Source organism: Hemibagrus wyckioides, linkage group LG22 (genome assembly GCF_019097595.1).
Source record: "Hemibagrus wyckioides isolate EC202008001 linkage group LG22, SWU_Hwy_1.0, whole genome shotgun sequence".
Classification (NCBI taxonomy): domain Eukaryota; kingdom Metazoa; phylum Chordata; class Actinopteri; order Siluriformes; family Bagridae; genus Hemibagrus; species Hemibagrus wyckioides.
In genome coordinates, this window is record NC_080731.1 from 5,144,707 (window position 1) to 5,164,045 (window position 19,339).

Below are 19,339 nucleotides of genomic sequence, written 5' to 3' on the forward strand. Positions count from 1 at the left end.
AAATCTATTACATAGTACACTCATTAATCTTAAACCTATTACATAGTACACTCATGAAGCTCAAGCTTATTACATAGTACACTCATTAAGCTTAAACCTATTACATAGTACACTCATTAAGCTTAAATCTATTACATAGTACACTCATTAATCTTAAATCTATTACATAGTACACTCATGAAGCTCAAGCTTATTACATAGTACACTCATTAAGCTTAAACCTATTACATAGTACACTCATTAAGCTTAAACCTATTACATAGTACACTCATTAAGCTTAAACCTATTACATAGTACACTCATTAAGCTCAAGCTTATTACATAGTACACTCATTAAGCTCAAGCTTATTACATAGTACACTCATTAAGCTCAAGCTTATTACATCGTACACTCATTAATCTTAAACCTATTACATAGTACACTCATTAAGCTCAAGCTTATTACATAGTACACTCATTAAGCTCAAGCTTATTACATCGTACACTCATTAATCTTAAACCTATTACATAGTACACTCATTAAGCTCAAGCTTATTACATCGTACACTCATTAATCTTAAACCTATTACATAGTACACTCATTAAGCTCAAGCTTATTACATCGTACACTCATTAATCTTAAACCTATTACATAGTACACTCATTAAGCTCAAGCTTATTACATAGTACACTCATTAAGCTCAAGCTTATTACATCGTACACTCATTAATCTTAAACCTATTACATAGTACACTCATTAAGCTCAAGCTTATTACATCGTACACTCATTAATCTTAAACCTATTACATAGTACACTCATTAAGCTCAAGCTTATTACATAGTACACTCATTAAGCTCAAGCTTATTACATCGTACACTCATTAATCTTAAACCTATTACATAGTACACTCATTAAGCTCAAGCTTATTACATCGTACACTCATTAAGCTTAAACCTATTACATAGTACACTCATTAATCTTAAATCTATTACATAGTACACTCATTAAGCTCAAGCTTATTACATAGTACACTCATTAATCTTAAACCTATTACATAGTACACTCATTAAGCTCAAGCTTATTACATAGTACACTCATTAAGCTCAAGCTTATTACATAGTACACTCATTAAGCTTAAACCTATTACATAGTACACTCATTAATCTTAAATCTATTACATAGTACACTCATTAAGCTCAAGCTTATTACATAGTACACTCATTAATCTTAAACCTATTACATAGTACACTCATTAAGCTCAAGCTTATTACATCGTACACTCATTAAGCTTAAACCTATTACATAGTACACTCATTAATCTTAAACCTATTACATAGTACACTCATTAAGCTCAAGCTTATTACATCGTACACTCATTAAGCTTAAACCTATTACATAGTACACTCATTAATCTTAAACCTATTACATAGTACACTCATTAAGCTCAAGCTTATTACATAGTACACTCATTAAGCTCAAGCTTATTACATCGTACACTCATTAATCTTAAATCTATTACATAGTACACTCATTAAGCTCAAGCTTATTACATCGTACACTCATTAATCTTAAACCTATTACATAGTACACTCATTAAGCTCAAGCTTATTACATCGTACACTCATTAAGCTTAAACCTATTACATAGTACACTCATTAATCTTAAACCTATTACATAGTACACTCATTAAGCTCAAGCTTATTACATCGTACACTCATTAAGCTTAAACCTATTACATAGTACACTCATTAATCTTAAACCTATTACATAGTACACTCATTAAGCTCAAGCTTATTACATAGTACACTCATTAAGCTCAAGCTTATTACATCGTACACTCATTAATCTTAAATCTATTACATAGTACACTCATTAAGCTCAAGCTTATTACATAGTACACTCATTAATCTTAAACCTATTACATAGTACACTCATTAAGCTCAAGCTTATTACATCGTACACTCATTAAGCTTAAACCTATTACATAGTACACTCATTAATCTTAAATCTATTACATAGTACACTCATTAAGCTCAAGCCTGATTAGCTCATTGATTAGGTTCTGTATGTGTACCCTGCTCTTTCTATGTCTTTCCACGTCTTATCATGTTCCTGTATTGCTGAAGCTGCATTCAGTGTAGCGTTATAACACCTGGTTGTAACCTGTCTTGATTATGGCTTGTTCTTGTTGTTTTTCCTAGAGGCCAAAAAATGGAATTTGCTCCTGTTTTGCTGTGTTGATGTTCAGCATTGCATGTCTTTGTCATGTCTTGCTCCACAGTGGTGCTTAATTACTCATATGCAAGAAGACACTCTTTAAGAATTTATAGTTTTCATTTCAAATTCTGTTTTTCCCTCACCTACCTGGGACACAATTTTCATTTAAAAAGGTCCCAAACACAACAAATGTTTCTATCTTGAAGATAAATGAACCCATTTCTGCTCTCTGAGATGCCTCGAGTGCTTGTTCATCTAAAAAGCATCTAATCTAAATCGTCTAATTATATCAGACTCACAGCCTGAACATCATTCATTTCTTTACACTGATTGAATGTCCTTTAAGTTCCTTTTACGTTCTTTATGGCAAAATCACTCCACAGTGTTGAATCATTACACAAGATCTTCACATTTCCATATTCCTGCAAATTATTCAGAATCCCAGGATCATGCTGTTCTCTTATGGCCCCCTAATTAAAATAATCTGCAGTCTGATTAACAACACAGATATATCAGCCCTGAGTTTGCTGTATTTGCATGCAGCACTGAGAGAGAGAGAGAGAGAGAGAGAGAGAGAGAGTGATTAATAATTCTACTCTAGCTGCAGTGTATCGTGCATTTCTGAACGTACCACTCCGTACAGGAGACCGATTTCTCTGCTATCGAATCACACTGTAAACTTTCTGATTATTTTTTCACCCATGCTCCTTAACATATCAGAAAAAAGAAACATCCAATCTTAATAAACTCTGTAATATACACTCACCAGGCATAACATTATGACCGATATTGGTCTAACATTGTGTTGGTCCCCCTTTTGCTGCCAAAACAGCCCTGACCCGTCCTGCACTGTGTATTCTGACACCTTTCTATCAGAACCAGCATTAACTTCTTCAGCAGTTTGAGCAACAGTAGCTCATCTGTTGGATCGGATCACACGGGTCAGCCTTCGCTCCCCACGTGCATCGATGAGTCTTGGCCACCCATGACCCTGTCACCCTGTTCCTTCCTTGGACCACTTTTGATAGATACTGACCACTGCAGACCGGGAACACCCCACAAGAGCTGCAGTTTTGGAGATGCTCTGATCCAATGGTCTAGCCATCACAATTTGGCCCTTCATCAAACTCGCTCAAATCCTTACACTTGTCCATTTTTCCTGCTTCTAACACATCAACACTGAGGACGAAATGTTCACTTGCTGCCTAATATATCCCACCCACTAACAGGTGCCATGATGAGGAGATCATCAGGGATATTCACTTCAGCTGTCACTGTTCATAATGTTGGTGTATTATAACTTAGAGGTGAATAGTTTTATCATGCCAGTTGTATGGTATGTTTCAGTGTAATTTTTTTAACCGTCTTATTCTTCCCATCTCAGGCTATGTGCAGTGGCTGAGCTGTGATATGGCTGAACGGGTCAAGCAGGCCCAGAATTCCCTGCTGCAGCGCTGTGTCCACCTCCACCTTCGCTCCCTGTGGCCCATTGTGAGCGTCTGATCCTGCCCGGCCCCCCTGCGCCCTCCCTGGGCTTCCCAATCACCAGGCCTCCTGGCTTCACTGCGGGCCCACCATGGGAGGATGCCTCTCCAAACCCAAACCAGGTGACACACACACACACATACACACACACACACACACTCTTGTACCCCCCCCACCCCCAACAACCCACACCTTTAAATCCTGTAATAATTGGCACTTGTTTCTCCGCCTATATATAGGTCAGTCTAACCTGCCCCCCCTTCCCGAACCCCTGTGTGGTGTGGCTTTCTTTCGGTGCTGCAGGAATTTTAATGCTCTCAATTGCTCTGGGTGTTTCATGAGGATTAGACAGAAATATGAGTGGCAAGTGTTTGAATGTTGCACAATGTATCACTGTTCTGTTTCTTACATCTTGACTTGCTGAAGGCCAGAAATATGGCTTCGTCTCTTTCCAGCGCTTTTTCTTTGTACACTATAGTGTAGGCGCTGGATTTTTAGAAAGCGGCGACATCAAACGGAGCGAACCTACGCTACGACGCCATGTGCCTTTTATCATGCTAGAAAACAATCCGATATTTCAGCGGAAAGCGATTCCGTGTACAAGCGTTCCAGTTCTCCCACTAAATGCAGTCGATTCAGGGGAGATGTGAGAGATTTGGGGGCAGTTTGTTTGTTTCTTCAGTTTTACGCTGCAGCTCATGTAGCTAAACGGGAACGTAAATATTTTCTGTAAATAATCTTTGTACACTGATCAGGCATAACATTATGACCACCTGCCTAATATTGTATTGGTCCTCCTTTTGCTGCCAGAACAGCCCTGACCCGTCCTGCACTGTGTATTCTGACCCCTTTCTATCAGAACCAGCATTAACTTCTTCAGCAGTTTGATCAACAGTAGCTCTTCTGTTGGATCGGATCACACGGGCCAGCCTTCACTCCCCACGTGCATCAATGACCCTTGGCCACCCTTGACCCTGTCACCGGTTCACCACTGTTCCTTCCTTGGACCACTTTTGTTAGATACTGACCACTGCAGACCGGGAACACCCTACAAGAGCTGCAGTTTTGGAGATGCTCTGATCCAGTGGTCTAGCCATCACAATTTGGCCCTTCGTCAAACTCCAGCTTTCTGGAAACAATAACCACAGTTCAACTGCGGTAACCAACAACCGCAGTTGAATTCTCAAATCTGATTGGTTAAAAAAGTGTTGATTCTCTCACAGCAGCTCTGACCATCTCTATAGTCACAGCTTGTACGTGGACTAAATGATAAACGCTCCTCAGAATCTTTAACAAAATACAGAAGAAAGCATAACTGTTGATATGCTGCAGAACTTCTCAGGAAGGAGTCTCCAGTGCCAGCGCTTTCATAACAGTTTAATTAAAGTTTCCACTACAGGAAAGTCTTCATGATGAAGTATCTTGGTAACGGTTCCTAAGTAACAATGGAAAAAGTGTTAGATTAGATCTTTTTTTTTACTGTGCCGGCGTGTCTAAGTCTGTTAAATAGAAAGATATCTGAGGAACTTTCTAGAAGTTTTTCAATTTTACAGTAACTTGATCTACTAACTGAGATCACTGAGATCAACTCGGTGTGTATGAATGTGTGATAATTGAATATAAAGTATGGAAAGAGATCAACTACCAAAGAGAAAGAGAGAGAGAGAGAGAGAGATGGGGTTAAAGGGCAGGAACAAAGTGTGTGATTACTGTCAATCATCCAGAAAGATCATTTCAGCAGCTTTACTGCTTAATAAGACTTTAATAATGATTTAAAAGTGGTATTTTTCGTAACCCACGCTATACCTCGGTTCATCATTCTATAGATGCACGTTTGGTTGCCAGTAAATTTTACTTCATGCGTTTCAGAGCAAACTACAAACAGGTCCTGAAGAGCCGGGTCTCGTTTAGTAGCCACAGTGTCACTAATTATAAAGCATTCTTTCTTCTCCACCGCCGACTCGGTCGTCTCTTATGATTTTCCATTGACTTTAATTAAGCTTCGCTCAGCAGGTGAGAATTCTCTCGGAGATTAAAAGCGTAAGTCCTGGGTTCTCAGCACATTTTTCCAGCCGGAAAAGAGAGGCTGGCTGCGGTGGAACCACGTTACACAATGTTATAGGAATGATTTGTGTATATATATGTGTGTTCTTAATTGTTTTATTTATTCCTTTAATACCAGAGCAATTTAACCACATATTTTTATATATTAGAGCCTTCATTTGATCCGGTTACCTGTGAAAGAACATGCCTCTAAAAAACCCATTTCTTCAGCGTCCACCATTTCCGTACTGAGGGGTTACTATAGTTCGTTAAGAAAGTAAATAATCCATGAGCGCTGTAGTCTCTCACATAAAGATTTTAGTTGGAAGACTTCCACTGTTTCACGTCTCTTGATATGCTTTTTCTATCTGTGATGCTTGTTAGTAGAGGTCAAAGTTGAGCTCACTCTCCTGGACAAGGAGAAGGAAGCGGACCTGATGTCTCCGAACGGTAAGGCTAGTCCGTTCTCGGAGTGTCGTCCCAACGGTTCTCTGGGTCACTGCTCGGATGACGACTCGTCCGTACTGCGTCCGTCACACAAACACCGGGACTACATCGAGGCCACGGTGTGCCACGTCAAAGACCTGGAGAACGGACAGTAAGACGCACGTTTTATTTATGCTTCCAGTGTCGTGTGAAAATGTGAGTGGGTGGATGGGGGAGGGCGTGTGACAGAATTGGTGCCTGACGTAAACATCGGTGCGTTTCGGTGTAGGAATTAAAATGGTAAAGAATAGGTCACTTTTTGGGTTTGTTTGTATGTTGTTTTTCCGCTGACAGTGACCTATAAGATAAGTTATATCTCCCTTGGAATTTTTCCACATTTGTAGTGTTTATCTCATTAGGATTAGTTCATAAATTTGGATGAAATAGCTAATGATAATGGTGTGAAAAATTGCTAGGAGGAGTCGTATAAGATTAGTTGAATGGAGTCAAAAAACATTTGTCTAAGACAGAGTTATGGATGAAAGACCACAAGAACTCAGTAACCATGTAAAGAGATAATACTTACTTACTTCAGTACAAGTAAATGTGTTGGACTAAGTTCAAAGCGCTGGAGTTTTACTTTAATGATGTTTATGGCTCTTGTAGGATGCGTGAGGTGGACCTGGGGCCGGGCAGAGCTCTGCTCATTAAGGAACATGGGGAATTCTCTGCCATGGGGCACAAATGCCCTCACTACGGGGCACCACTGGTTAAGGGTGAGGAAGGTCTTCCATAGTTTTAGCTTTAAAATGGTGCAGAAAGAGCTCTGACTATAAAAAGTCAGAAATAAGGTTGGATTGTAATAATAATAGTCTGAACATTTACTCTACCCTGTGGCAGGAGTTTTATCTAAAGGGCATGTTCGGTGTCCGTGGCACGGAGCCTGTTTCAACATTGCAACCGGAGACATCGAGGACTTCCCAGGGCTGGACAGTCTTCCCACTTTTCAGGTGATTCTTCAAGCATATCTGATAGTCTCAGGCTGCTGCTTGTATACCATTATTATGTGATTTTGAGCTCCACTTTTACCTTAAATCAGCCAGAACTCATGGCTATCTGTTGACTAAACTGGTCTACACTCATAAGCGTGGTACAGAACTGAGGAAAGAGAAATGCAACCCAGTGACAGGTCACTGATATTTCACCTGTTTTTGCTGCAGGTCAGAGTTGAAAAGGAGAAGGTGATTATACGGGCAAACAAACAGGTAAGTCTGGTGTCTGAGGTGTATATGTATGAAGCAGGAAGACACAATAACAAGCATCAGTTATTATAATAAAACTGTGGTGTGACAGGCTCTCCAGACGCAGAGGAGGACAAAGGCCATGGCCAAGTGCTCAGCCGTCATCAACTCCAGTACAAGCTTTAGCCACGTTCTTATCATCGGATCAGGTTAGAAGCCTACTCACAAGCTCCAACAAAAACAATACATTAGCTGCAGTGTGTGAAACTGATTTGTTTACATAATGTATGTGTCTGACCAGTGTGTCAAAGTCTATCAAATGGATCAAGTAGAGATATTGTCTAATGATTTTTGTCTACAAGTTTTCTACTCAACTTCGAAAGACGAGAAGAATATGCCTTTACTCATCAAAGATGTCTGCATAGCATGGGCTTTGCCCAAACAGGGGTTTCTGTCCAACATCAGCCAGATGGAGACTTCTGCCCAACAAAAAGCTTCTAAACACTAGAGAAGCATTTGAACCAGGGGCTTTGACCTGTAGAAGGTCTCTGCCCTACATGAAGCTTCGACCAGCAGAAGACATTCACCCAGCTAGGAGCGGCTGTCCAACATGAACAACAGGAAACTTCTGCCAAAATTGGGACTTCTATCCAGTCAGTGGCCTCTGCCCAAGATTTCTGCCTGAATTCTGCTCAACATGTGGCCTTGACCACAAGGAAACTTCTGCTCAACCAGGTGCTTCTGCCCACTATGTGGCTTCACCCAGCTGTTTCTTCCTAAACAGGCTCAAGAGAAGGTTTCAACATGCAGCAGGCTAATTCTCACCATGAGATCCATCAGGAGACCTATGCCCAACCAGAGACCTCTTACCAAAATAGTGGCTTATTGTTAATTAATTGATTTGCTAACAAAGGGCTTCTGCCATGCGAGAAGCTTCTGGCTAACAGGGGGCATTCCCCAGCAGGAGGCTTCTGCCAAAAATTAGACTTTGCCCAGCAAGACATTTGGGTTCAAGGTGGAGCTATGCCAAGCAGGAGTCTTCTCTCTAGTTAGATGATTTTCCCAGCAGGATGCTTCTGTCCAACATCATCAGCCATAATTTCTGATGTGAGAGTCCAAAAAAAGCCCTGGCTTGGCTAGCATTAATTCTTGTCTGGACCAGAGTGATACTCGCTCGCTATCTCACGTTTCCCCCACTGACTGCTATTGATCTTTCTCTCTCAGGTCCCGCTGCATTGGTGTGTGCAGAGACGCTGAGACAGGAAGGCTTCACTGACCGCATTGTGATGTGCAGCATGGACAAACACCCTCCGTATGACAGGCCTAAACTGAGTAAGGTTTGTACAGAGTCACAGCAACACACAGGGCAGACTCCTTGATTAACACGAATGTGGTTCAAACTCAGAACCTTGTACTTTACTTATTAACCTGCTTTTAGACCTGACCGTTCTCTCTACAACTTTACAAATTTACAGTTAAAATAGTTTCTTTTATAGATTTGTATTTAATTTTTCCTTAATGTCAGACAAGACATGTTTAGGGGCCAAAGGTTGGGTTTTGGGTCCTGGGTTATGGGACCATATGTTTAATCCTAGTTGATCAGGCATAACATTATGACCGCCTGCCTAATATTGTGTTGGTCCCCCTTTTGCTGCTGAAATAGCCCTGACCCGTCGAGGCATGGACTCCACTAGATCCCTCAAGGTGCACTGTGGTATCTGGCACCAAGATGTTAGCAGCAGATCCGTTAATTCCTGTAAGTTGCGAGGTGAGGCCTCCATGGATCGGACCTGTTTGTGCAGCACATCCCACAGATGCTCAACTGGATTGAGATCTGGGGAATATCGAGGCCAAGTCATCACCTCAAACTGGTTGTTGTGCTCAACAAACCATTCCTCAACCATTTCTGCTTCGTGGCACAGCACATTATCCTGCTGAAAGATGCCACAGCCATCAGGGAATACCGGTTCCATGAAAGGGTGTACATGGTCATAATGTTATGGCTGATCAGTGTATATGTTTTATTTGAGAATAAAATAATTTGGCTTCATACAGTAGGCATTAACTTAGTTAACCACAGAGTGTGATTCTTTGTCTCTACAGTCATTAGAAAGCACAGCTGAACAGCTACAACTGCGCTCAACCGAGTTCTTCCAGAGCCACGACATCGAACTGATGCTGGAGAAAGAGGTGCGGCTTATCGATTAATGGTTTTTAACTTCAAAATCTGCAACCAGAAATTAAAATCTATTGAATAATTCACATTTCAGACACAATATACCCAAATGTTCGGTTTATTTTTGCCCCCGAAGAAGCTCCACTCACATTACAGCATGCTGGCTCGCGGTCATTGTGTGTCTGTGGCATCCCTTCTTCCATTTCGTCTTCATCTGAGGAGCTTTTATGTTTTATGTCATTGGTTATATTCCTGAAAGCCATCATTTGCCATGTCTGATGATGATATCCCTAGATCTACTGCAGTAATTATTTCTAACTAAAAGGTTTAATTTTCTGTAGTGAACACTGAGCTGAGGGGCATGAAGCCTTTATCATCACCAGACATACATTACAGCACAGTGGAATTCTTTTCTTCTCATATCCCACCTGTGGAAGTTAGGGTCAGAGAGTGCAGGGGCAGCTAAGATACAGTGCCCCTGGAGCAGAGAGGGTTAAGGGCCTTGCTCAATTGCCCAGCAGTGGAACTTGGTGGTGCTGGGGCTTGAACCCTGATCCTCCGATCAACAACCCAGAGCCTTGACCACTTGAGCCACCACTGGTCAAGTGGAGTGATAAACATAGTGAAATGTCCCAGTGTATATTACACCTGTCCACTCTGATGGTCCACTAAAAAAAAAACAAGAAATATGAAGTGAAACTAAATATAGTACATGAAATATGGAAGCAAGGCCATCCCATGTACCCTTGAAGTATAAGATTCAGATATTTTGATTTCAATCCTCAACTTAGTCTAATTAATCTAATCTACAGTATTCCAGCAATTTCAAGCAGCTCTATGTCTCCCTATTTTCCCTCTTGCTAATCTTAACCTTCTAATATTTTTTACCCCCTCAGGTTGTGTCAGTTGATGTAAAAACAAAGATGGTGATGTTTCAGGATGGCTATAAGATGGAGTACAAAAAACTCTTCATTGCAACCGGAAGCAGGTGAGAACCAAGTTCAAGACCAGATGTATTGCGATTTCAGGTCTGTGTCTTTATTAACACGTCTTATCCGGCTCCATGTGAATTATAAATAGGTCTCAGTGAAATGTCACTATATCAGGGATTGGAGGAGGAAGAGACGAATGCAAGTGTGGATGAAGTCTGTTTTTTAAACAAAACACCACAGTGTAGACAACACAAACCTTAGAAACATATTGGCAAAAGTTTTGGGACACCTTTCCAAATCACTGAATTCAGGTGTTGTTTTTCAGGGGTTGGGCCTCGGCCTCTTAGTTCCAGTGAAAGGAACTCTTAATGCTTCAGCTTTATACCAAGACATTTTGGACAATTTCATGCTTCCAACTTTGTGGGAACAGTTTTTGACCCCTTCCTGTTCCCACATGACTGCACACCAGTGCACAAAGCAAGGTCCATAAAGACATGGATGAGTGAGTTTGGTGTGGAGGAACTTCACAGAGTCCTGACCTCAACCTGATAGAACACCTTTGGGATGAATTAGAGCGTGAGCCAGACCTTCTCGTCCAACATCAGTGCCTGACCTCACAAATGCGCTTCTAGAGGAATGGTCAAAAATTCCCATAAACACACTCCTGACCGAGTCCTGACCTTAACCCGATAGAACACCTTTGGGATGAATTAGAGTGGAGACTGTGAGCCAGACCTTCTTGTCCAGCATCAATGCCTGACCTCCTGCCTGACAAATACACTCCTAGTCCTTGTGGAAAGCCTTCCCAGAAGAGTTGAAGCTGTTGGGCCAACTCCATATTACATTCATGTGCATGTAAAGGCAGTCGTCCCAGAACTTTTGCCAATATAGTGTATGATGTCCTGGCAAGATGTACGCAGACTACAGGGTATTGATTGACTAACCAAAGACAAACAAAAGTGTGTGTTACAAAGCACTGACACTGGAGACTCCTTCCAAATGTGTTAAATAAACTCACCGAAAATGTGGAAACTAGTTGTAGAGAATTAATCAACAACTTCTGATTAGGAATGTGAAATCAAGCTCAATAAACAGCAATAAATAACAGATGAACATCATCTACGTTTCTGGTCCATAATATATGACATCAAGGACATTTAAAGAAATACAGTATAAGAAGAAATATAACTAGAATTAAATATATCTCCACAGAGCAAATAGAAAAGCAGCATGGTTTCGGCTAAACGCTTGTATAAGAAAATGACTCGTCCATTCATTAGCGTTTCCTCACTCATGATTCATAAGTAGTGAGAGGAAGCCATTAATCATTCTGTCCTAGTCAGAGCTCAGCCCAGTCCTGAATAAATGAATGATCTGAAATTACAGAGGGGAATCTTGGCCTTCTGAACTGTTGACACGAACAGAAAATTCTCTGATTCATGAGGATGTCGTTGCTTAGTCAGCTTTCACTCTCCCCTGCTGAACAGGCTATGAAGGTTGTGCAAGGGTTGCTGTGTTTTTTCCCTTCTTTACTGGATTCATTAGCTTATTCATACATACAGGAAAATACCTAAAAAACAGTCTATGGCGTCCTCTTACACGATTTCCATGGATGGGGAAATATTCTGCTTAGGTCAGCAAGTGCTTCGTCTTGAGAATAAGATCATTATCTCATTCAGGTGTTATAAGATGAGATATGGATTATTACAAACTACAGTATTAGGATAGATGATCAGTCTGAACCAGGAGATTAATCAGTAATTGGGAATGTAATGTGGGGGCCCACGAAAGGCAAGCAGCTATATTTAAAGGGGCAGTTTGTAATTTCTAGACCTTAATTTATTTCCTATCTCTAGATCCTAAACACTGTCAGTCCTTTCTCTCTCTCTCTCTCTCTCTCTCTCTCTCTCCATCAAGACGATGCCTCTCTCTCTCTCTCTTTCTCTCTCCATCAAGACGATGCCTCTCTCTCTCCATCAAGACGATGCCTCTCTCTCTCTCTCTCTCTCTCTCCATCAAGACGATGCCTCTCTCTCTCTCTCTCTCGCTCGCTCTCTCTTCATCAAGATGATGCTTCTCTCTCTCTCTCTCTCTCCATCAAGACGATGCCTCTCTCTCTCCATCAAGACGATGCCTCTCTCTCTCCATCAAGACAATGCCTCTCTCTCTCTCTTTCTCTCTCTCTCCATCAAGACGATGCCTCTCTCTGTCTCTCTCTCTCTCTCTCCCCATCAAGACGATGCCTCTCTCTCTCTCTCTCTCTCCATCAAGACGATGCCTCTCTCTCTTCATCAAGACGATGCCTCTCTCTCTCTCTCTTGCTCGCTCTCTCTTCATCAAGATGATGCTTCTCTCTCTCTCTTTCTCTCTCTCTCTCTCTCTCTCTCTCTCTCTCCATCAAGACGATGCCTCTCTCTCTCTCTCTCTCTCTCTCTCTCGCTTGCTCTCTCTTCATCAAGATGATGCTTCTCTCTCTCTCTCTCTCTCTCTCTCTCAGAAACAATTCAAACAGCCCAAAGACTTAAACAAAAGCAGATCCATATGTTTGGACATTGGTTCTTAGGTTGAATTTCTAGGGGGAAGATTACAGGTTCAGTGCAGAACCTGTTGGATGCAGGTGGATACTGCAAGTTGCCATGGTTACATGCAATATTGGAAAAACATGCATGCAGCTCAAAACATGCAGCTCTTGGAAAAACATGCATGCAAAACACCTATAGACAGCGGATTAGGCTAGTTTTAAACATTTATCAAATGTAGTTTCACTAAAAGAATAAAAAGTGAAATCGTGTCTGTGTAAATGTTATGGTTCAGACATCATGGTCATCACTGGTTGGTATTATTGATAGAATGCCATCTCTGGGCATTAGTAGATGTAGTCACTTACCTATAAACGTGTCGTGGTGGCTCACAGTCTGAGAACAGGGTAGCAGATCATGTGACCTGGGTTGTAGTTGGCTGAAGATCCTGGGATGTGGAGTTCATGTTGGTATGTGGCATGTGTTTCCCTATCAGAAACGAGTAATTATACACCGACCAGGCATATTATTATGACCACCTGCCTAATATTGTGTTGGTCCACAGGCATGCACTGTGTATTCTGACACCTTTCTATCAGAACCAGCATTAACTTCTTCAGCAGTTTGATCAACAGTAGCTCATCTGTTAGATCGGATCACACGGGTCAGCTTTCGCTCCCCACGTGCATCAATGAGACTTGGACCTCCATGACCCTGTCACCGGTTCACCACTGTTCCTTCCTTGGAGCATTTTTGATAGATACTGACCACTGCAGACCGGGAACACCCCACAAGAGCTGCAGTTTTGGAGATGCTCTGATCCAGTGGTCTAGCCATCACAATTTGTCCCTTGGTCAAACTCGCTCAAATCCTTACTCTTGTCCATTTTTCCTGCTTCTAACACATCAACTTTGAGGACAAAATGTTCACCTGCTGCCTAATATATCCCACCCACTAACAGGTGCCATGATGAGGAGATCATCAGTCTTATTCACTTCACCTGTCTCTGTTCATAATGTTATGGCTGTATCATTGTAAATTGTCTTATATTGTCTGGGAGGAGTTTAAAAGAAGAATCATATGCTTGCAGTATCACCAATTAATTTCTCAATTTAGCACAAAAAAAACAGCAAAATCCTGTAAGGACTCTTTAAGCTTTTCTGTGCATCTCGAGCCCCAATACTAGCTGAATCAAACAAACCCAAATGTAAAGTGAGTTGGAGTTTGAATAATGTTATTCATTATATACTGTACACGTGGGTGTGCGAGCCAGCACTGGACTATCCATCACTTCCTAGCCGTAACTAAGGCTCTTTAATAAATTGGCAATAAAAACAAATGGAGAGCAATATTCATTCATCTTACCTGCAAATCAATGGTGTTCTCTGTGAGGAAATATACATCCAGTCTGGATGAGACTGACAATTTATGTAGAGTTAAAGAACAGACGGTGCAGACCTGAAACAATGCAATATATCCAATGTCTAATAATTACAGTAATGTGTCTAATACTGTCTCAATCTACAACAAATCACCCTAGTGTTTCATTCCTCACTTCTAGATCTATCTATCTATCTATCTATCTATCTATCTATCTATCTATCTATCTATCTATCTATCTATCTATCTATCTATCTATCTATCTATCTATCTATCTCCTTTTCATTCTCTCATCTCTTTCTCAATAACTCTCTCTCTCTCTCTCTCTCTCTCTATCTGTCTATCTACAATTCTTTTTCATTCTCTCATCTCTTTCTCAGTAATTCTGTCTATTTCTCTCTCTCTCTCTCTCTCTCTCTCTCTCTCTCTCTCTATCAACAATTCTCGTTCTCATTCTCTCATCTCTTTCTCAATCATTCTTTCTACTATTGTCTCTATCTATCTATCTATCTATCTATCTATCTATCTATCTATCTATCTATCTATCTATCTATCTATCTATCTATCTCTTTTTAATTATCTCATCTATTTCTCAGTAATTCTCTCTCTCTCTCTCTCTCTCTCTCTCTCTCTCTCTCTCTCTCTCTCTCTCTCTCTCTATCAACAATTCTCTTTTTCATTCTCTCATCTCTTTCTCATAATTCTGTCTACTTCTCTCTCTCTCTCTCTCTCTCTCTCTCTATCTATCTATCTATCTATCTATCTATCTATCTATCTATCTATCTATCTATCTATCTATCAACAATTCTCTTTTTAATTATCTCATCTATTTCTCAATAATTCTCTCTCTCTCTCTCTCTATCAACAATTCTCTTTTTCATTCTCTCATCTCTTTCTCATAATTCTGTCTACTTCTCTCTCTCTCTCTATCAACAATTCTCTTTTTCATTCTCTCATCTCTTTCTCATAATTCTGTCTACTTCTCTCTCTCTCTCTCTCTCTCTATCTATCTATCTATCTCTCAATCATTCTCTCTCTCCTGCTTATATTCTCTCACTCTGTCTCCCTCTTTCTCTCTCTTTCTCGAAGGCCCAAGTCCATTAACTACAAAGGTAAAGACGTGAGCAACGTGTTTCATCTGAGAACTCCTGAGGATGCGAACAGCATAGCCCGACTGGCCAGCAGCAAGAACGCGGTCATCGTGGGGACTTCGTTTGTCGGTGAGTTGTCATGGCGAAGGCTGTGGTATAAAACCTGTAAACATTATCTGACCTGGGTCATGCAGGAGCATCAGGTTTCTATCTATCTATCTATCTATCTATCTATCTATCTATCTATCTATCTATCTATCTATCTATCTATCTATCTATCTATCTATCTATCTATCTATCTATCTATCTATCTATCTATCTATGAAGTATGTAACTTATTTATGGCTCAGGTCCATGGGTGTAAACGTAATCTAACTACAGATGTGTGGGATTTAACTTGAGTTATTGACTACAATACAGGAATTTTTCATATGATTTGCTCTAATAAGTGCTCACCTGTGTTCAGGTATGGAGGTTGCAGCTGCTCTTACAGATAAAGCTCACTCAGTCTCTGTGATTGGCATTGATGCGGTGCCTTTCCGTAAAGCCCTGGGGGAGAAAGTAGGAAAAGCGCTGATGAAGGTCAGAACACCTTCATTACCTTTACCTTTACTGCATTCCTTTCCCTAAAATAAAAAATCCTGTTCTTTGGGGAACAAAAAATGGCATTTCATTGGGATCTTCCTGGTATCTGTACAACACCTGGACTGTAGAACCAGGTTAGGTTCTACATAGGACCATTACTTTTGTGAGAGTGCTTACTAACGTCGAGCAGACATCACTCGTCTGATCTAAAATCATATCATCAAATCTAAAAACACAATCTGTTTAAAAACCATGATGGAATGTTTTAAGGGTTAAGAAATCATAGCTTTCTCACTACCACTAAAAAAACGCCGACATACACAGAAGATAAATTCAGTGATATTAAACATTCTCATTAGAACAACAAGCAGAACAAGGACAAGATGATATATTATGCCATATCAGGACCCAGTTCCTGAGATCTAACCTACATGGAGACTGGATGTGATTTCACAAAATGTCTGCGTCGGCATTTCAGAACAGGCTGAGAGTGTATCATAAAGCTGGACATGAACGATGGAGATGTTTATCGGGGCTTTTCCAAACCTCATAAACCAGTCAATCACTGCAGATTATGTACAGAGAGAGTAAACAGAGTGAAATTGGTGAAAACTGCACAAAAATCAGGACAAGATAGGGAAATAAAATGGAGAGTAGACTCTCAAGTCTTTGTTGACTTGTTCCTTATGTAGACTAACATGGTTCAATATAGAATCATTACTGGGAAAAGGTTCTATTGGCTACGTACAACACCCCATTGTTCTATATAGATCCTTTTTGTTTAGGAAAAAAGGGACACTGGAGTCGTAGAGTTCGTTACTAAACTCCTAAGAAGCCTTTAGGCCAAAAATGTTCTATATTTTGATTGATGTACACCATATTGCCAAAAGTTTTGGGACATCTGCTTTTACATACACATGAATGCAATATGGAGCAGTCCCGCCCTTTGCAGCTATAACAGCTTCAACTCTTCTGGGAAGGCTTTCCACAAGGTTATGGGAATTTTTGACCATTCCTCTAGAAGCGCATTTGTGAGGTCAGGCACTGATGTTGGACCAGAAGGCCAGGCTCACAGTCTCTGCTCTAATTCATCCCAAAGGTGTTCTATCAGGTTGAGGTCAGGACTCTGTGAAGTTCCTCCACACCAAACTCACTCATCCATGTCTTTATGGACCTTGCTTTGGTCACTGGTGTGCAGTCATGTGGGAACAGGAAGGGGTCATCCCCAAACTGTTCCCACAAAGTTGGGAGCATGGAATTGTCCAAAATGTCTTGGTATAAAGCTGAAGCATTAAGAGTTTCTTTTACTGGAACTAAAGGACCGAGTCCAACCCCTGAAAAACAACACCTGAATTCAATGATTTGGAGGGGTGTCCCAAAACTTTTGGCAATACAGTGTATATAACTTTCTTCCATGATGCTTGGCTGCATTGTTAGATCATTATTGCATTCAGTATATCACTATTAACAGAACAAGCAATTATTTAATAAATCATGGATGAACCATTTGAGGTTCTACGTAGAACCTGTTCACAGGCTACAGTGATTCTTGTAGGGTTCTTCATCTTAAGGTGATCTGATGAACCCTGAACTTTCCCTCACTATGTTTAAAGGTGTATTATTTTGATGTTTTCTCCTGAGTTGTGATGTCTCTCCTGTATGCGTTTGGCTCTTGCAGCTGTTCGAGATGAACAGGGTGAAGTTCTACATGCTGAACGAGGTGTCCGAGATGAGAGGCCATCATGGACAGGTATCCAGAAAGTGAGAGAAACTCTGCTGGAGAACGGAGAAAGGCTATGGATGGATGGATTTTTCTTCATCTGTCTCTGTTTCCACTCCTTCCTCGTCTTCTACCATTCTATTTGTCTCGTCAGCTTTTATTCCTTTATTCCTAATCGTGTTAATGTCATTCGCTTTGATTCCATGCGACACATATGAATGAAGTAAATTCAGCTCGCATTTTTCAGTGCAATAGTGATATATCATTATTTGCAAATATTAACTGATAGTCGTAAAAGATCTCTCTTTCTCTCTCAGTTAAAAGAAGTAGTGCTGAAAAGTGGCAAGGTCTTAAGGGCAGACGTGTGTGTTATTGGCACAGGTGAGTCTCAGTATTACACATTACTACACCTGGAGGTTTTCTTTCGACGTTAAATCTGCTTTAAAGCAATAAATAGTAAGAATTCGCTGTGTTGTGTGTTATGGATCCTCAGGTGCAACTCCTGCTACTGCATTTCTCAAACAAAGTGGCTTGCACATGGACTCCAAGGGATTCATAACTGTGAACAAGGTACTGATACCATTGATATTTACAGATTTAACAAGTAGTCATAGTTAGAATTGAATCTAAGGAGTTGACAGAGATGTTAGCGAAAGTTGGATATCATCAAACGACTGGTCAGCTACCACGCAACACATTTTAAAAGACCAAAAAAACATTTCTCTATTTTTCTCAGATGATGCAGACGAACGTGGATGGAGTGTTTGCAGGCGGTGATGTAGTGACGTTCCCTCTGGCTCTCCGTGGCAATAAGAAGGTGAACATCCCTCACTGGCAGATGGCTCATGTCCATGGTAAGCACCAGGAAATAAAACTCTTGTCTCTTTTCCTCCATATATACCAATCAGCTATAGCCATGATGACCACCTGCCTAATATTGTGTTGGTCCCATTTTTGCTGCCAAAACAGTCCTGATGCATCGAGGCATGGACTCCACTAGATCCCTGAAGGTGTGCTGTGGTATCTGGCACCAAGATGTTAGCAGCAGATCCTTTAAGTCCTGTAAGTTGCGAGGTGAGGCCTCCATGGATCAGACTTGTTTGTGCAGCACATCCCACAGATGCTGGATTGGATTGAGATCTGGGGAATTTGGAGGCCAAGTCAACACCTCAAACTGGTTGTTGTGCTCAACAAACCATTCCTGAACCATTTCTGCTTTGTGGCACGGTACATTATCCTGCTGAAAGAGGCCACAGCCATCAGGGAATACTGTTTCTATAAAAGGGAGTACATGGTCTGCAACAATGTTTAGGTAGGTAGTACGTGTCCCCATGTGCATCAATGAGCCTTGGCGGCCCATGACCCTGTTGCCGGTTCACCACTGTTCCTTCCTTGAACCACTTTTGATAGATACTGACCACTGCAGACCGGGAACACCCCACAAGAGCTGCAGTTTTGGAGATGCTCTGATCCAGTGGTCTAGCCATCACAATTTGGCCCTTCGTCAAACTCGCTCAAATCCTTACACTTGTCCATTTTTCCTG

At 40.9% G+C, this 19,339-nt stretch overlaps 1 protein-coding gene across 3 annotated transcripts in view; it reads left to right on the forward strand.

Annotated features, from left to right (window-relative positions):
- LOC131343051 (apoptosis-inducing factor 3) overlaps positions 1-19,339 on the forward strand; it is a 34,345-nt gene that overhangs the window by 10,332 nt on the left and 4,674 nt on the right. For 2 of the 3 annotated variants that reach the window (XM_058374425.1, XM_058374427.1), the window contains exons 2-16: positions 3,582-3,804; positions 6,110-6,323; positions 6,818-6,927; positions 7,052-7,161; positions 7,372-7,416; positions 7,505-7,601; positions 8,617-8,729; positions 9,496-9,582; positions 10,465-10,556; positions 15,489-15,619; positions 15,957-16,072; positions 17,754-17,825; positions 18,113-18,176; positions 18,289-18,365; positions 18,532-18,649. In XM_058374425.1, coding sequence (XP_058230408.1) covers positions 3,774-3,804; positions 6,110-6,323; positions 6,818-6,927; positions 7,052-7,161; positions 7,372-7,416; positions 7,505-7,601; positions 8,617-8,729; positions 9,496-9,582; positions 10,465-10,556; positions 15,489-15,619; positions 15,957-16,072; positions 17,754-17,825; positions 18,113-18,176; positions 18,289-18,365; positions 18,532-18,649 — 1,477 coding nt within the window. In that variant the 5' untranslated portion in view covers positions 3,582-3,773. The remainder of the gene's footprint in view (positions 1-3,581; positions 3,805-6,109; positions 6,324-6,817; positions 6,928-7,051; positions 7,162-7,371; positions 7,417-7,504; positions 7,602-8,616; positions 8,730-9,495; positions 9,583-10,464; positions 10,557-15,488; positions 15,620-15,956; positions 16,073-17,753; positions 17,826-18,112; positions 18,177-18,288; positions 18,366-18,531; positions 18,650-19,339) is intronic. The other variant, XM_058374426.1, reaches the window with a different exon arrangement.